Source organism: Pseudogymnoascus verrucosus, assembly GCF_001662655.1.
Source record: "Pseudogymnoascus verrucosus strain UAMH 10579 unplaced genomic scaffold scaffold_79, whole genome shotgun sequence".
Taxonomy (NCBI): domain Eukaryota; kingdom Fungi; phylum Ascomycota; class Leotiomycetes; order Thelebolales; family Thelebolaceae; genus Pseudogymnoascus; species Pseudogymnoascus verrucosus.
Window position 1 is genome coordinate 88,719 of NW_017263730.1, and position 18,789 is coordinate 107,507.

Below are 18,789 nucleotides of genomic sequence, written 5' to 3' on the forward strand. Positions count from 1 at the left end.
CTCCCCCACACCCAGACCACCGCGCCCCGAGCTTTTTCTCATTTTGAAGAACCGTCCCCCTTCAACCCACATCTCCCCCTGTCACCGCGAACCTCTCCCTTCTTCTTCTTCCTTCACCGTCCTGTGAACGTTTTTTGGTGAAATTGTAAGTTCTCGTGGCCACCGGCGAGTCAATTGATCAAGTTTGATTTGACCAGACAGATTAGATCTACCGCTAACGACTCCCGCCAGCCAATCTACAGCCCCGGGTTCCTGCGTTAAAGAAACCTCGGACCCAAAAAAGACGAGAATCGTACCAAAAATTCCCCCAACAAACGCCTCCACGCCCCCCGACCCGAAGGGAGCACCCGACTTATAAAACATCTCCCGCAAGCCCCTCCACCTCCATCTCTTACCTTTTACAACATCCCCCCGGGTCGTCGATTCTCTCACATCCCACAACCATGGCCTCCTCAACAGCCATCCCCCGCCGTGATGGCCTCCGCCGCACCGCTGCCGCCGCCGCAGCAGCAGCGGATTCCTCCCCCTCCACCGCGGACGTGTCTCCCACCGACAGCCCGCGCGCCTCTCCCTCCTCCTCCTCGCTCTCCTCCATGTCGTCCATCGACAACGATGTCTCCGCCAAGTCCACAACATCGACAAAGCTGATCGACACCTACGGCAATGAGTTCCAGCTCCCCGACTACGCGATGGGGGATATCATCCGAGCCATCCCCAAGGAGTGCTTTAAGCGCAACACCGCCCTGGGTCTCTACTACGTCGCCCGCGACATCGCCTGTCTCGCCACCACATTCTACCTCTTCCACACCTTCGTCACCCCCGAAAACGTACCATCCACCCCTGCCCGCGCGGCCCTCTGGGCGGTGTACACTGCGATCCAGGGTCTCTTCGGGACTGGCCTCTGGGTGCTGGCTCACGAGTGCGGACACCAGGCTTTCTCGCCCTCGAAGGTCGTTAATGATACTGTCGGCTGGGTCTGCCACTCCGCCCTCCTGGTCCCCTATTTCTCCTGGAAGATCTCGCACGGGAAGCACCACAAGGCTACGGGGAACATGGAGAAGGACATGGTTTTCGTCCCAAAGTCTCGCGAGGTGTACGCGAACCGCATTGCGAAGTTTGTGCATGAGCTTGATGAGTTGACTGAGGAGACTCCTATTGCCACTCTCTTGCATTTGGTTGGACAGCAGTTGGCGGGGTGGTGGTTGTACCTCTTTGCTAATGTTACTGGACATAATCACCACGAGAACCAGAAGGAGGGACGCGGGAAGGGGAAGAAGAACGGGTATACGACTGGTGTCAACCATTTCAACCCCGCCAGCCCGCTCTACGAGGCTAAGGATGCGAAACTCATCGTCCTGAGCGATATTGGTGTTGGACTTACCATCGCAGCTCTTGTTTGGGTGTCCAAGACCTTTGGAGCGGCGAATATGTTCGTTTGGTACTTCATCCCGTATCTCTGGGTTAACCACTGGCTTGGTATGTCATCCCCCATTTAACCCCTTTCAACTCCCCAGAAGAATATAAGTCTAACAACCCCCACAGTCGCTATCACCTACCTCCAACACACCGACCCCTCCCTCCCCCACTACCAGCCTTCGTCCTGGAACTACGTCCGCGGTGCCGCCGCCACCATCGACCGCGAATTCGGCTTCATCGGTCGCCACCTCTTCCACGGCATCATCGAGACTCACGTCCTCCACCACTACGTCTGCACCATCCCCTTCTACAACGCCGACCTCGCCTCCGAAGCCATCAAGCCCGTCATGGGCCGCCACTACCGCGCCGATGTGGAGGGAGGGAGCTGGGGCTTCCTGAAGAGCATTTGGAAGAGTGCTAGGTGGTGTCAGTGGGTTGAGCCGAATCAGGAGACACTGGGGAAGGGAGGGGAGGCGGAGGGGGTGCTGTTTTTTAGGAATAGGAATGGGTTGGGCGTGCCGCCGGCGAAGGTTGCTAAGGCATAAGGTTGGCGAGGCTAGGAGGGGGGAGGTTGAATAATATGTGCGCGTGGTGAATGTGATGGAGAAGGATGGGGGGGAAGAGAAGAGAAGAAAAGAAGAGGGAGCAGTGGACGCACGCAGTGATGATGAAGACGGGATCTGAGCTTTTATATGTGGCTTCATTTTCGCAGTTCTTTTTTTGTTATAGAGAGACGTCGAGATGGGCAAGATTGATGATGAAAAAGAAAGATTTCAGGAGTTTATGGGAGCACTACGCGTTTAATTACAAAGACAAGAACTGCTAAAGATTTTTTTTTCTTCCGATTTCTATTTGAATTGTTGTCTCCCAAGTCTTTATTTTATTTTTGTGCTTGAAAGTTTTCGCGTTGTTTTTTAGGGGATTTTTTAGGGGGGTTATCTTTTCTTTTGGAAAGACGAGAGATAGAAAGGGGACAACAGGTGTAATAGACGGTGGCTTTGACTGAGTTAAATCCACCGTCTACTACACATGTTTGACTCCTTTCCATCTATCTCCCTTGCGCTCCGCTCCGTCCCGTGCCGTTTTGAAAGGGGGTGTGGGGTGGGGCGATCGATGTCTTACTGCTGTCTTAGATACCTGTCTCACTTCTGTTTGGTGTCTCGGGGGGAGCGGGAAATCGGGAAAGGGAGAAAGGGGAAAGACGGGAGGGGAAGAGGGGGTTGAATATATGATAGACGATAGAATCCGCGAATACAGCTTTTTCTCATTCACTCACTGGGTCGCCTTGAAATATCATGCTTCGACACGTGTGGTGGCTGTTCGTCGACTCACGATCGATGGATCCATTGATAGAGTTTCTTGATAGAGTTTTCTTCGGGGTGTGGATAAGGTAGGTTGGTGTTCTTGCCGTCACATCTATTTCTTGCGAGGCGGGTTCTTGCTGTCGCGCTCCTCTCACCTCTCCCTTTCTCACCACCACCACCACCACACCCCCATCACCTCCAACCCCACCAGCTTCGAAAGCATCCAAGAGCCGCGCGGGAAGCTCAGTAGTCACACCGTCGTGTGCGAGGCCTGTTTTACATCAGTTCCAGAGGAGAACTGATGCCTTTTTCTGGTGTGTACCTGTTTGCTGTGTGATTAAAAGATTTCTGCTCGGAGGCCCTTTTTATAGACTTCGTCCCGCACTGTTGGTCGATGGAAGCTCAGCTGGTGAGGATGGGATAGGGGGTTTACCTTTTTGTTCTCGGGGAAAGTGGGACGAGCAGAGAGGGGGATGGATATATGTTCCGGGCCAACCGTAAACCGTATTACGGCCCAACTACGTGGCAGTGTAGAATAGTATTAAAAAATAAATCCTACTTCCTATTTCCTACTTCCTATATAATCACGATAATTATGGCTACTATTGCTTCGATTAACCCGTTTCCAAACGATGTACGTACTGCTTTTGAAGCCTATATAAGCAGCTCTACCTACTACAACCGTGAGCAGTTATCACACGCAAAATGGAGCTAAATCCGTACTATTCTTGAGAATCCTACAGCCTATACACCATATAATAGAGAGACTAGTAACCTTAAAAACCGTACGCAATCTACCTTTGAGCTTATTAATAATAAGATCTATAAGAGTGATATTCGGCATCTACAGCCTCGATATGTAGTATAGAAAGCAGAGGTGTTTGATACTATTACACAGGAACACCTTAAGCTCCTACACGCAGGCCGGAATAAGGTAAGCCTTCCTTATATTCTAGCTTAAGCTCTCGCTCCTACTTTATAGTACTAACTATAAGAAGGTATGGCCTACTATAGAGCAACAGTACTATGGAATAAAGCGAGAGGATGTAGAGTTTATACTCAAACGGTGTAAGAATTGCACACTTAATAGGCCAAATACTACAAAAGCTCCCTTAGTTCCTATTACTACAGGGCGAGCGTAGGAGCGGGTTCAAATTAATCTAATTAATATGCGCCACGAGCCTTTAGGGCAGTATAAATGGATTCTACATATAAAGGATCACTTCTCAAAGTATACACAGCTATACCCATTAAAAAGCAAGCACGTAGAGCCTATTGCAGAGTGCTTTGCTCAATTCATTGCAGCTTTCCTACCTCCGAAGATTATGCAGGCTGATAATGGGAAGGAATTCAAGGGGGCTCTCTTACTCCTACTACGGAAGTATGGAATACAGGTAGTAAATGGAGCACCATGATCACCACAAACGCAAGGCCTAGTTGAGCAGGCAAATGGAGTTGTTGAGAATAAGCTCTAGGCATGGAAAATGGATCACGGGTCTACAGAATGGAAGAATGGGCTACTTAAAGTGGTGCTTGCTATGAACACCCAAATCCACTCTACAATTAGGTGTGCGCTAGCTGAGCTTCTGTTCCGAGAGCGGAGCTCATACATTGACTGGCTCAATAGTCAGGCCCGGAAGGATCTGTCAATTGGAATTGAGTAGGAAGACCCAACCATAGGCCCGATATTTGAGAGCGAGCTCTAGTCCGAGCTTGAGTCTGAGACGGAAGCTCCAATCGACCCACGGCTTCGGCAGCGAGAGCCAGAGCTTAATTATGAGCCTAGCTCTGGTTCTGAGCCAGAGCTCCGAATTGAGCTCAATTCTAAGCTCCGAACCAGAGCCAGAGTTTAATCTAGAACTCGAGCTAGAGCTACAGCTAGAGCCCAGCTCCAGCTCGAGTCAGAGCTTGAAATTGAGCTCGGAATTGAGCTCAATTCGGAGCTCAATTCGGAGCTCCGCTCTGGCTCTAAGCGAGAGCTCAAGGCTTTAGGCTCGAGCGCCAGAGCCTAGAATTGAGAGCTCTAGCTCAGAACTCAATTCTGAGCCAAGCACTAGCTCTAAGCCAGAGCTCCAGCGTGGGAGCCGGGCCCGAGTTCCAACTCAGCTTAGAACTAAGCTTCAGCTTACACTAGATCCTGTAATTGAGAGAGCTATAGTAGCTACTCAACGAGCAAGGATTTCTATGGTGCGGAAGTATATAAAGAAGCATGATATTCAGCACTTTAATATAGGAGCAATAGTCTCTATTAAGGTTCCTTAAGAGGATAGAACTTCAACTAATAATAAGAGGCTATTTACAAGAATTCTAGAAGAGCCTTACCCTCATAGGTATCGGATTCTTACAGCTTCTAGTATTATACAACGCCTTATTCCTACTAAATCACTAGGAGTTGTAGGGTGAGCTCTATAGGGTGATATAGTAATTCCTACTTCTACTAAGGAAGTAGGCCTAGGGCTTGCAGCTAGAGAGGCTTCTACAAGTGCTCAGGTTGGAATATCCTGTCAGTGCAAAGGGCTGTGTAGTACGAAGAGGTGTAGGTGTTATAAGGAAGCAAAGGAGTGTAGTATACACTGCTATAACGATGACCACGACTGTGGCAATTTATCAGGTCTTACTACTCGTACAGAAATAGCTTTAGTTGAGAGGCCTCGTTAGAAACGAGCACGGGCAGACACAGTAGGTAATACTACGTAGCTATATAGATCAATTGATTACTTCTACTATTTCTAGTTTACGGTTGGGCCGGCCAGTTCATGAACCAGTCTGGTTCACGGTTGGGCCGGAACACATATTATGCGCAAAATCTCACAACTCTCAAATGTCCGTTAAAGATGCACATTCTCTCTAGGAATCTTCTATTTGGAAACCTAGAAGATATAAACAGACAACATCCGATTACAAATCAAGAAATCTTCGATACCCCTCTTCAAAGCCTTAATAGCTTAACCTCTGTCCCTGAAGCAAACATCATTCACTAAGATATTAAACCAGAAAACATTCTCATTCAATCTCGAGAACTGCTCCACATAAAACTGTCAGACTTTATCCTTTCAAAGACAACCGCTGACCTCCAACCACTCTGATATGGACACATTGCTATGCTGCACCGGAAGTATATACTAAGCACCGTACTGTATACTACACAAAGGCTTGTGACATCTGATCGCTCTGCCTCGTTGTCTACAAGAATGCAGTGGGCGGTCTTCCGAATATCCGGCCGGCGGAAGACGGCCGTAGGCTGCCTTGGTGTAAGGAAATTATCGAGCGAGCAAATAACGGGAAATCTAACATCTTAATCGACTAAGATGTCAATACGTCGCCCAACTTCATGTCGCCCTTCTCCTCGTTCAGTAAGGAAATCATTTTATGAAATAGATTCAAGATCTTTTGCATCTGCGCTGTTGGGACGACTGTAGCATCGAACCGAGCCTCGAAAAAAACGCCGTCTTTGGCCAGATTACACTCCATGACCAGGGCATATGAATCGAAGTCCTTGAGATGCGTCGGACCTACCTCCAAGCCAAGGATACTGGATTGTTCTCCTTGGTCTATGTAGGGCTGTATCAACAACAGGTGCTTAAAATCGAGTGCTAGTCGGCGGATATTTTGAGGCCCTGTGTGTTCGAATGGTATCATCTCCGCCGCCTGGCTCTGGGCCCCGTTCAGATAGTCAGGAACAGGTTGTCCTCGATCTAAGCGCATTCTCATCGGCACTGTCGTGAATGTAGGTGCGATTATTTCCATGATCCCTGGCACTGGCGCATTCCGGCCTGTGAGTGTGACAACGAACAACACATCGTCCGAGTCCGACAACTGCGCAACCACGACAGCCCATGCGGCTCGCACAATAGTTGACGTCAGCACACTGGAATTCGAACCCCGCATCATGGGCACAAATTGCCGTATGGAATCATTCGGTCGCGGCTGATATGTCGCAGAGGGCAGCGGTGGAAAACTTGTCGGCAATTTACCACTAAGCTGCGATTGCCAGTACATAGCGGCCCTCTCATGATCTAGACCAGCAAGATAGTGAATGAATCTGTTGTAAGGCACCGGTTGAGGCACTGAGCCCTCACGATAAATGCGGCTCACCTGTTCAAACAAGGAAGCGGAGCTCCATCCGTCGTATAGTGCATGGTGGACGGTCAACACAAAGACCCGTGCATCTGCCTGACCGAGAATGGCATATCGGGTAAGAGACTGGCCGTAAGACATCGGAGCATGCTCGTCTTGCTTCAAGTACTCATCCAGAGATCCGCTTCTGTGCCACGATATCTTCTCTCTGACCACCACCTGGAGAGGCCTTGATCGCGCTGCGGGCACGATCCGCGTTCGTAGGATGGCGTGTACCTCAGCAAGTCTATCCCATGCCATCTGAAAGCGGCCAAGGTCAAGTGATTGCGGCAACTTGAACACTCTGCGAGCCATGTACGCTTTGTGCTGCCGCGCCGAAATTGCCATCATACCCTCTTGCTGGGGAGTGCAAGGATAGACGTCCTCAATTTGGTCCTTCGCCACGTTGCAAATTGCTCCAATTTCCTCCAGTCGATTGAAGTCAGCGCTGTCGGTTTCTTCCCACAGCCCAAAGGGTGCAATCTCCCTAAGGCTGTCGTCATCTGCCATGTTGCTTTTCTGTGACATGTCAGAGAGCGTGGGAGTCTGGAAAATTCCTGCCACCGTCAACACGATCCCTTTTTCGCGGGACGCCGCCACGAGCCGCATGGCCCGGATCGAGTCGCCTCCGAGACGGAAGAAGCTGTCGTCCGCCCCGATCGAGCTCAGCTCTAGATGCAACACCTCGGCCCAGAGCTGCTGTAGCTTTAACTCCATCACTGTCGACGGCGGGCGCTTGGTCCGCTCGCCCACTGAGCACGCCGTCAGCTGCAGCACAGTCAGCCGCGCACCTAGCTGCCGTAGCCGCAGCCGATCGGTCTTGCCAGAACTCGTCAGAGGCAGGTGCTGAAGGGGAATGTACACGGCCGGCATCATGTACCCTGGCAACTGTGCAGCTAGGCCGTTCTCTAGCTCTAGCATCTTGTCGTGTATCGCGGCCAACGCGGACAATGCTAGGTCTGCATCAGCCGTGTCATACTGCCTAACTTCAGTACAAATAAATGCTGCCAGCATCGGATCCCCATCTCGGCAGGTAGGCCGGATCATCTCCACTATCAGCTTCCAGTTGCTAGGCACCAACAGCTCTAGGTGGTGCTCAATCTCGCCCAGCTCGAGTCGCTGCCCACGCAGCTTAACCTGCGTGTCTTTCCGGCCCATGAAGTTCAGCGTGCCGTCTGGGTTGTACCGCACTAGGTCCCCCGTTTTGTAGAAACGTCTTCGGCGGCCTAGTCCAAAGTGCTCTGCCCACTCAGGGTTCTCGATGAAGACCGCAGTGGTCTTCTCTTGGTCGTTTAGGTATCCGTGGGCTAGGATAGGCCCCTCGATTAGCAGCTCTCCAACGCAGCCAATGGGCATAAGTCGTTCATGGTTCCCTGGGTCCACTACCCACAACACCGATCCTATCCCTCGTCCGATATTTGCTCCGGACGTATCTGGTTGGAGCCCACCAAGACAAGAAGAGAAAACTGTGCATTCCGAAGGTCCATATACACTAACCAGGTACACGCTATCCGCCCATCTTTTAACAACACCTTGTGTGGTAGCCTCTCCACCAACGGCGAGAAACTTGAGGCCTGGAACATCCTTAGGTCGAACTAGGTTAGCCACCGACGACGTAAGGTGGGCTACGTTAATTTTCATCGTCCTAATTACTTTACCTAGATTGTCCATCTTGTCTTTCTCAGATGGCACGCAAACGCAACCACCATGAACAAGCGTGCTAAAGATCTCTGCCAGGCTAAGGTCAAACGTATATGCGGCGAACTGTAGCACCCGCGAGTCGAATCCGAGAAACATGGCCGCACCATGCTGCCGTGCAGTGGTGCAGAAAGATGCATGCGTAAGCACGACTCCTTTAGGCTTTCCAGTGCTCCCTGAGGTGAAAATGACAAATGCAGGGTCATATGGCCGTGCTTTCTGAACCCCTAGATGAGGAACTAATGGTATCTTCCTAAACAATGCTGTAGGGCCAACAGACACGATTTTGTCAACGACCCCTTTGAACAAAGCAGCATTAGCTGTAGAAGAAATGATAAGGTCGGCGTTAAGGTCAGCGATGATAGCCTGCAATCGGTCAATGGGATGCTTTGGGTCCAGAGAAACACATGCGCCGCCAGCCTTTAGCACAGCTAGCATCGCAACGATGGTCCATGCTGACTTCTCGAAGCACAATGGCACGAACTTCTCTGGTCCGACACCGAGGCCAACAAGATGGCGTGCTAGCTGCGTCGACAGCTCATCGAGCTTGCGATAGCTGAAGCTAGCATCCCACCCATAGACAGCTGGCGCGTCAGGGCGCGCGACGACCTGCTGCGCGACGGTCTCGTGCACGCACGCCTCCACGGCCTCCGGGCAGTTGCTGTTCCAGGCACAGATGTCTGTCTGGTCCTTTCGATTGATCATTTTGATTTCGCCTACAAGCGCAACTTCATGCTTCCAACATATCTGATTTATCAGGTGTTCGAATTGCCCAGTAAGTCTTACGATCTGGGGTTTGTCCACGATCTTACTATCAAAACTTACTTTGATCTGAATTCCATCTGTAGTGAGCGTACATTCCATGACCAATGGATAAGTCTTGTCGTTTTCAAGCTCACTCAGGTATGTCTCGACGCTGCCAATGCGACCTATCTCCTTGCTCCAAGTTGTTGGGTGTATGACTAACAAGTTCTGAAATTCGCACGCTGATTGGGTCTCCGAATTGATAGCTTTGATATTAAGGAGGCCGTATTGCTCGAAAGGGATCATAGTAGTAGCTTGTTTCTGCAACACTTCTAGATACTCGCTTATGGTCTGGTTGGGATGAATATTGACACGGAAAGGTACAGTTGCGATCGTAGGCCCGACGATGTTCTCAATGCCAGACACTGGTGCGTTTCTTCCTGCGATGGTTACACCGAACACAACAGTATTGCTGTTTTCGTACATAGACATCAGAAGTGCCCATGCTGCACGGATTATGGTCGGGGTGGTTATGTCCGTGTTTGTGGTCCGTGATATGCAAATTTGGTGCTTGTAGGAACTTTCCACCGTCGTCGTACACATCGCTCCTGTAACGATTGGAAATGTTGATGGTTGTGAGCTGGATAATTGTGACTGCCAGAATGCTCTCGCCGCATCACCATTCGCGCCTTCAACATGCTTTACAAAGCTGTTGAAGTTGGTCGGATTGGGAACCGTCGCACCTTCATACAGTTGAAGAAGGGTTTTTATGATCAACGATAAAGACCAACCGTCGTATATGCAGTGATGCATCGTCCATACCAGATAGGATTGCGCGCTGGTAATATCATTCACTATGGCGCATCGATTTAATGGTTCTCCGAAGCTCATAGTCAGCCGCTTGTCATTTTCAAGATATGTCTGGAGATCCGAGCTGACCGCCCAGCTCGGATGCTCCTGGATAACCACTTGAAGCATTTTCCGTGAAGAATTAGACTGCACTATTCTTGTACGTAAGATGGGTGAGGATTTCACAGCGGTCTCCCAACAGGCGCGGAACCGGTCCACGTCCAGCGTCGACTTAAGTGAGATCAGGTGTTGGGCCACATATGCGCCAGTTGTCCTGATAGAGAGGGCCATGAGTGATTCTTGTAGAGGTGTACATGGGTACAAATCTGCAATATTGTCCCGATGTACGGTACACATGGCAGCAGCCTCATCAACGATGGTGTCGGTAGCTTCATGCCCACTTGAAATTTCAAATGGCATTAGGTCAACGTGGGTTGATTTCTCGATTCCAGTTGCGACCAAGGACAACTCAGATATTGTCGAGTTGGCAAACAAGTCTGCAACGGTAAACTGGACCCCGTGTGCTCGCGATGCAGCTACGAGCGATACTGCTTGGACAGAATTCCCACCGAGTCGGAAAAAGTTGTCCTTCAGTCCTATGGTATCCACATCCAATTCCAAGATTTCGGCCCAAAGTCTCTGCACCTTCACTTCCATTTCCGTTAATGGTGCCAATTTCTCAGTCGACGTATCTCTCATGTCCAGCACGAGCTTCCTTGAAATAATACGTGCTGCCGTGTGCCTGAAAAGTTGCAGCGTCTTGACAATTTTTTCTCGCAGGGCAATGCGATCTCCTAAATAGAGAAACCCGGCCAACCAGGGCAGTAGCTTCACGAACATCCTCCATGGCCACCCAAAAATTGATGTACCAGCGACATTTGCGCTGTTTACCTTCAAAATTCCACTGGCGCATCTTTTGGGTTGTTGTTTTGCCAAGATAAACCGTCGATTCATGCTCCGGATCAACTTGTAAAACCAGAAGCAGTTCATGACACTTAACGCCGCAACAGCGAGAGAGGTGGTGAATGCCAACCACAGCGGAACGCAACCTTCCTGAGTAGCCTGACATGTATCAGACGGGTTTCTGTTCGCCAGACCCATGACACCAGAATCGAAACTGATCGGCGAGTGATTTTTGCAATAAGAGGTCCAGATATCGTGGTAAAGACCCAAAGACTGATAGTTCCCGCATATTATACGAGACCAAAAGAAGACGAACAACAATGCAAGGCCATTACAAAGTTGTACATTACAACCAGTCATATCCAACATGTCACAAAACCAATGAACTTGAAGGAACGGATTCGAAAGCTGGTAAAGAATACCCCATGGCGCGTAGAACTGGAGAAACGATTGCTGTACGCATAATTAGTGAGCGCTGCAAGCGTTTCATATGGTAGAGGGTGTCATTGTATACATACAGAGGACGCACATAGAAGACCTAACGTGCATACAGAATGTAGCAACATTCCTGTACCAAAGGATCTAGTGTTCTTCATCATGGTGATCAAATCCCATAGATAATACCCCATAGAATACCCGGTAAGCATGCCCGCCTTCTTGCTGTACCCCCACAACCTCTCTTGGGCGTCTGTCATGTTCGATCTCTCTTGGTCATTCAGAACCACCCAGAGGGCCATGCCGCAGATGAAGGTTGAGTGTAGGAGTGATATGATGCGAATATTCCATTGCGTCTTCGTATGTGAGTAGGTGGAAGCACGCCAGTGGGGAAAGAAGTAGCTCAAGATTCGTGGTTGAACAACCCAATTCATAAGGCAACAAGCACCAAACATGAAGCTAATCTCCCGAGTGTGCCATGAGAAATCCATAGTAGTCGTATAGGTTGCGGCTAGTTCTCTCTTATCTCGTGTGGTGTAGAGAAAATGTAAGCAGAAAAGAGTTTACCGTCTTGGGTGTGAGGTGAGATCTCGAAGATATGGGATTTTATCAAAGTAAATATACTTTCCTAGGCCAAGTAAGTGGGCGCTTTTCGTTTGCAAAGCTACGAAGTTCGTAGGAAGTAAAGCGGTTAATCCTTGTAATAGTCAATGCGAAAGTCTCCTGAAACTAAGGGATAAATCTAAGTGTTCAAGAAAGTGCCGTAGGGGAATCCAATATATTGAAGCCGAGGCAGGTCAGCCGGGTGTTTGTTTCACCCTGCTGTGTTGGACCTCTTCCGAGGGGTCCACGGCCCATGACTTGGGGGGGAATAATGGATAAGTCTGATTACCCAGATAGTGCCATAGGGGAATCCAATATACTGAAGCCGAGGCAGGTCAACTCGGTCTTTGTTTGCACCCTTAGATCGTGAAGACGGAGACGGTATTGCTCCTCATCGATCAAGTGACCAGAGTCAAGGTGCTCAACAGTCTGCTTCAGGAGTTTTGAACCTCATCAACTATGGCGATCACGTCTTGAGCCACACTCGCAGTGCCCATGTAAGCCAGGACGTAGGCATTGGCTCCACGATCCACTGCATCGCAGCGGCAGCTAAATGCATCATCTAGAGTGAAGGCATATATACTAGCGCTACTAGCCCTATGTCAATGTCACCGTTGCCGGGGGACTCGAGGACAAAATAATCACGGTTAAGAATATCCTTTCTTAAAAGATTAAGGGGTGTTCTTAAATGAGGGGATGAAGAAACAAAGACAAAGCGACCCCGTATCATCCTTCGCAAGCCATGCCCTAAGCTTAAAGATTCACTGCGACCCCGCATCAACCTTCGCAAGACATGCCCTAAGCTGAAAGGTTTAATTGGACCCCGCATCATCTTTCGCAAGCCATGCCCTAAGCTTAAGGTTCAATGCGGCCCCGCACAACCTTCGCAAGCCATGCCCTTAAGCTTAAGGCTCGAATGCGTACCAAGCTTCGCAAGCCATACCCAAAGCCCAAGGTTTGATGCGCAGAAGCGGGTCAGGTGGCACGCTAGAAGCCGGCTCATTATCCGAATTTAGTCTAAAACATGCCAAGGATCCCTGTCAGGGTCCTTACTAATAAGGCCTTATCCCCATGGGGTATTAGACCACACCACTAAAGTACCCACATGTGGAAACGGCGTCCGGCATAGAGCCGCCTGTCGAGTTAAAGATGGGTAAACGATGCGTCACAGAAGTTAAGTCTGCATCTACACAGACAGTCTTACCCTTCAGCTTACCAGTATGCCCCGCTTGGGAAGATTTCGCAGGCAGAGAGACGACAATCCCGTTTCATCTTCTCCACCATGTGACGCCGCTTTGTCCTCTGGGTTCATTTGCGGGAGGGTTCGTTCGTCCACCTCTAGGGCCTTCTCTATTCTCCGATTGACCCAGGTGACAGCAGTGGTGAGTATCCCAGCATGCCCGAGTATAACAGTAGGTGGAGCTGCCGTGGTTTCCAGAGGCTAGAAAACTGGACACTTAACCGAACAACCCTCATCACCTTCTAATCTCTCTTCTACGAATATTCCGCTTCACTAGAAATGGCAGCAACCGCATCATGACTTTGATGGGCTGTCTTAACGACGACACCTTTGGACCAGTTGTCCAGGGGTGTCGCGACGACTTCGACTTTACGCAGAAGTTTGAGAGGATTTTATTCACTGCAGTTCCTGCTTCGGCTTTCATACTCGTGGCCATAGTCAGGGTATCTCACCTGGCCCAAAAACCGCGATTAGTGTTGGCGACGCCATTTCAGCTCGTCAAAATTGTAAGAGGCTATTTGTGCCAAATAAAAACGCAAAATCTTTGAGCGCAGTACTAATTTATGTCCAGCTGACGATTATTATCTATGCTGCTTCTCAACTGTCTCTTCTAGTTCTCCTGAGCATCGTGGACGCGGCTGCTGTACGTAGCTTTTCTATTGCCGGGATAGCTCTGGCCTTTACTGCTAGTCTCCTCATGATCGCCGTATCATTTCTCGAGCATGCACGATCACATCGAACGTCAGCCCTTCTTAATATTTACCTCCTATTTACCTTGCTCTTTGATATTGTCCAGGCCCGAACATTATGGCTTGTAATAAATTCTCGAAGCCAGGCTATATTTACCTATTTGTTCACAGCCTCGATCACCATAAAATTGATTGTCCTCGTCCTCGAAACTCACAGCAAGGCTAGATGGATTATCTGGGACGAGAAAGAGCACAGCCCTGAAGAAACAAGCGGAATCTACACCCTGTCTGTCTACTATTGGCTGAAGCAGCTTTTTTTACGAGGGTATAAGAGCATTTTACGCTTCGACGACTTGTACGGTCTAGATAGCGCAATGAGTGCGGAGACCACAGCCTCAAAGCTAATAGAGAAGTTAAATGATCAGAAACACCATGGTCAAAAGCCTTCTTTACTAAAGGCCCTTTTCAGAGCATTTTCTTGGCCGTTTTTGCTGCCCGTCTTTCCCCAAATTGCTCTTATCGCCTTCCAGTATTCTCAGTCATTCTTTCTGGAGACTTTGATTGAATATCTGGAGCGACCAGATCATGAGTCGTCTAAGAATATGGGGTATGGTCTTATTGTTGCATGTGCGCTGATATACCTCGGAATGACAGTATCTACCTCTTTTTACGCCTATCACAGTCAGAGAGCGGCGTCCATGGCCCGTGGGAGCTTGTGTGCAGTCATCTACAAAAAGACCACCGAAATAACCACCGCGACTGCTACCGACACGGCCTCGGTCACGTTAATGAGCACTGACGTGCAGCACGTTGAAACCGGCATTCGCCTTATGCACTTCATGTGGTCCAGTTTGATACAGGTTGGACTCGGATGCTGGTTGCTCTACACAAAACTTGGTGTCTCGTTCGTAGCACCTATCGTCATCATGTGCTTATGCTCCGGCATTCTTCTCTGGGTAATGACATTTGTTCAGAGTCGCCAGAGTGTCTGGATGGGAAAGATAGAAAGCAGAGTCGGCCTCACGGCCAACGTAATCTCCAACATGAAATACTTCAAGATGTTGGGCATTTCGGACCATGTAGCGGACTTGATACAGGACCTACGAGAGGAGGAGATTCGGGCCGGAACCAAGTTTCGAATCCTCTTGTTGGCCGCCTTCGGCCTCGGCTATATTCCGTTGTCCATATCGCCAGCGGTCACATTTGGGCTTACATTTAGAAACCTCGATGCCTCGACTCTGTTCGTTTCGTTGTCTTTTATGACACTTCTAACGACTCCCTTGTTGCAACTTTTTCAAGATCTACCTCAATGCCTAGCCGCCCTGACCAGCCTCCATCGCATCGAAGCATATTTAGCGAAACAGCCTTGGGAAGATTTTCGCCATCGGGATGCGCCCGGAGCTTCTGAAGGCCAGGTTATAGATGACCACAAGTCCTGGACTTCTGAAACCGCACTGGTGGAACTTCATCGCCCGGATCTCACACATGCTGCTAGACATCAAGCCGGTGTCCTGCCATCGTCCCAAGAGCCAGCATTCGAGATAGAAAATGGTTCGTTCGGTTGGGACGAGAGCAAAATGGTATTGAAAGATATTGATATTGCCTTCCCCAGCGGCAAAATGTCGATAATTGTTGGACCAATCGCGTCGGGAAAGTCAACTTTATGCAAAGTTCTTTTGGGTGAAGTTCCAATAGCCTGCGGAAGCACAAAAATTAAATTCCCCAACTCCCCTATCGGTTACTGCGCGCAAACGCCATTTCTCTTGGACGCGACCATAATGGAAAACATCATTAGCTATTCTCGATTTGATCAAAAGAAGTACGATGCAATAATTACTGCCACTATGTTGAGTGTTGATGTAGCAAACCTACCATCTGGTCATCACACCAAGATTGGGAGCAATGGAATCCTTTTGAGCGGCGGGCAGAAACAACGCGTGTCGTTGGCAAGGGCTCTTTACCTTGAATCGGAAGTCCTGATATTCGATGATGTGTTTAGTGGACTGGATGCCCCTACTGAGACAGAGGTCTTCAAGCGAGTCTTTGGCCCAGACGGGATCATCCAACAACGGAGGGCTACATCAATATTATTCACTCACTCGGTACGCCATCTTCCTTTCGCGGATTACGTCGTCGTTCTTGGGAGCGACGGCGGAGTCGTCGAACAGGGACCGTTTGATACACTTGCCAACAACGGCAAATATGTATCGAGCCTCGGCGTCATGACAACCACCCCAGATACCAATAGAGTGTCGAAGGCGGAAGATATACCGAAAGTTTCAATCCAACGCAAGACTCTACTAGAGATGAATAACGCCAATCAATACAGGCAAACAGGCGATTGGTCGATTTATGCACACAACCTATGCCGTGATTCCGTATTCGGGGGAGCCCTCAACTTGAATTTCTTGATCCCTGAAGAGTTACCGGAAGTTTCAATCCAGCACAAGGCTCCACTAGAGATGAATGACGCCGACCAAAGCAGGCAAGTAGGCGATTGGTCGATTTACATACACTACCTACGCAATGTCGCGACACGATCCGTTGCCGCGTGCATTATCCTTTGCATAGTGAGTGGAACTGCCGCAAACTTTTCCACAGTATGGGCGTCGTTCTGGTCCGAAAATTCTTTCGATCGACCAACAAACTTCTATGTGGGATTATACGGCTCAATACGTGCTTTGGAGCTCTTTTCCATACTTGGCGCGGTTGTAGGGCTGGTGCACATGGTCTCATCATCCGGATCAAATCTCCACAGACAGGCCATCATTACCGTTGTAAGGGCACCGTTGAGCTTTTTTACTACAACAGACACCGGTACTGTAACGAATCTATTTTCGCAGGATATGACTCTTATCGACGGAGAGCTACCGCTAGCCTTTATAAACACCTTTCTTGGTGTCGTTATTCTAATCGGGAACTGCTTTGTCGCCGCCATTGCATCGCCATATCTCGCAATAAGCTATCCATTCGTGGCTGGCATACTCTACGTGATCCAAGTATTTTATCTCAGAACATCAAGACAGCTGCGATTGCTTGATCTAGAAGCAAAAAGCCCACTATAGTAATTCGCTAGAAACAATCCATGACCCCAATGCCGATCCACTAACTTGACTGCAGCAACCACTTCATCGATACAACAAGAGATCTCGCTACTATCCGGGCTTTTGGATGGGTAAAAGATGAAATTGATACTAGCAATAAGTTTTTGAATGCGTCCCAGCGACCGGCGTACCTCCTGGCCATGATTCAAGCTTGGTTGCAGACGAATCTCACAATGCTGGTTGGGGTGATTGCCATCTGTCTTACCACGCTCGCCACCCAGCTCAGGACGAGCTCGAGCTTCACTGGAGCTAGTTTGCTCACGTTGATGAGTTTAGCGAGCACAGTGGCAGCTGTGATGCAGAGCTACACTCAACTTGAGACGTCCATTGGGGCAATCAACCGACTGAGGACGTTCAGCCAGAAGGTTAAGCCCGAAGACGGGAATGACGCAAACATGCCCATTCCAGAATTGTGGCCTACTTATGGTAGTGTATCGCTCAACGCTGTATCAGCATCATACAGGTATGGCTGCAGTACGCTTACTCTTGCAACTACAAGCTAACATATTTTCCTAGCACTAAAGCTGCAGATGCGGATGATAAGTCGACCGGTAAAAGCCCTCAAGCCCTCGCTTTAAACAACCTTTCTCTATATATTCGGCCAGGGGAGAAGGTTGCTGTTTGCGGAAGAACTGGCAGGTGAGTTTCCCTCAAACATATACGCGCTAAGCTTAATGTCTGACGTTAAAAAAGTGGAAAATCATCTTTGATGTTACTTCTCCTACGCCTCCTCGACCCTTTGCCAGGTTCGGAGAACATAGAAGTCGATGGCATACCTATTCATCAAGTTCACCGTTCAACTCTCCGGCAACGATTCATAACCGTTCCTCAGGATTCCATCTTCCTTCCGGGGGTAAGCAGTATCAAATTCAACCTCGACACCCTCAGCTCGGCCACAGATGAGGAGTGCATATCAGTGCTCGAGACAGTTCAGCTCTCCAGCTTCGTCCGAGCGTGCGGCGGTCTCCACGCACCAATGAGCGCCGATAGTCTCAGTGCGGGACAACAGCAGCTTTTTGGCTTGGGCAGGGCCGTCCTGCGACGAATATTGCGAGACAAGATGGGCGGGCCGAGGGGGGGTATTCTCCTGCTTGACGAAATGAATTCTAAGTTGGATAAAGACACAGACAGAATCACGCAGGAGATAGTTAGAGAGCATTTTGCGGATTATACTGTCATTATGGTAGCCCACCGGCTGGATATAGTGATGAACATGTGTGACCGGGTGTTTGTCCTAGATAAGGGCACGCTGGTTGAAGAGGGCAGTCCGAAGATGCTGGCTGCAACGAGCGAGAGTCGGTTTGGGGAGCTTTGGAAGGAAGATGCCTAACATACTTCATAAGTGAGCGCGCCTTAAGGTTAGGGCTGGTTAGGGGTTGGACGGTTTTGCAAGCTTTGTTAATAGGTAGCGAAATAAATATTCTCTTTGTCTGGTATATGTTCCGGCCCAACCGTGAACTATTCTGGTTCATGAACTGGCCGGCCCGTTCATGAACTGGCCGGTCCAACCATGATTTTTCCGGTTTACGGTTGGCCCGGCCTAACCGTAAACCACAAATAGTAGAAGTAATCAATTGATCTGCCCTGACGGTTCGTAGCGCATATCAATTAGGTCAATTTGAACCCTCTCCCACGCCCGTCCACTTATAATAGGAACTAATGGAGCTTTTGTAGTATTTGGTCTGTTT

At 49.4% G+C, this 18,789-nt stretch overlaps 3 protein-coding genes across 3 annotated transcripts; 2 read left to right on the forward strand and 1 right to left on the reverse strand.

Annotated features, from left to right (window-relative positions):
* Positions 1-23: 23 nt before the first annotated feature.
* On the forward strand, positions 24-2,634 carry VE01_10476 (uncharacterized protein). Its single transcript, XM_018279874.2, has 3 exons — positions 24-145; positions 232-1,476; positions 1,543-2,634. The coding sequence occupies exons 2-3, from the start codon at positions 444-446 to the stop codon at positions 1,959-1,961; spliced, it is 1,452 nt and encodes a 483-aa protein (XP_018125363.1). The 5' UTR covers positions 24-145; positions 232-443; the 3' UTR covers positions 1,962-2,634.
* Positions 2,635-5,545: 2,911 nt separating this feature from the next.
* VE01_10477 (Nonribosomal Peptide Synthase (NRPS)) lies at positions 5,546-11,767 on the reverse strand (the record flags this gene model as incomplete). Its single annotated transcript, XM_018279875.2, has 2 exons — positions 5,546-11,483; positions 11,582-11,767. 2 exons carry the CDS (start codon positions 11,765-11,767, stop codon positions 6,024-6,026), a joined length of 5,646 nt encoding a protein of 1,881 aa, XP_018125362.1. The 3' UTR covers positions 5,546-6,023.
* A 1,477-nt stretch (positions 11,768-13,244) lies between these two features.
* Positions 13,245-18,535, forward strand: VE01_10478 (uncharacterized protein). The gene is made up of 5 exons (XM_018279876.2): positions 13,245-13,814; positions 13,880-17,061; positions 17,118-17,564; positions 17,618-17,740; positions 17,795-18,535. The coding sequence occupies exons 1-5, from the start codon at positions 13,605-13,607 to the stop codon at positions 18,429-18,431; spliced, it is 4,599 nt and encodes a 1,532-aa protein (XP_018125370.1). The 5' UTR covers positions 13,245-13,604; the 3' UTR covers positions 18,432-18,535.
* Positions 18,536-18,789: the final 254 nt, after the last annotated feature.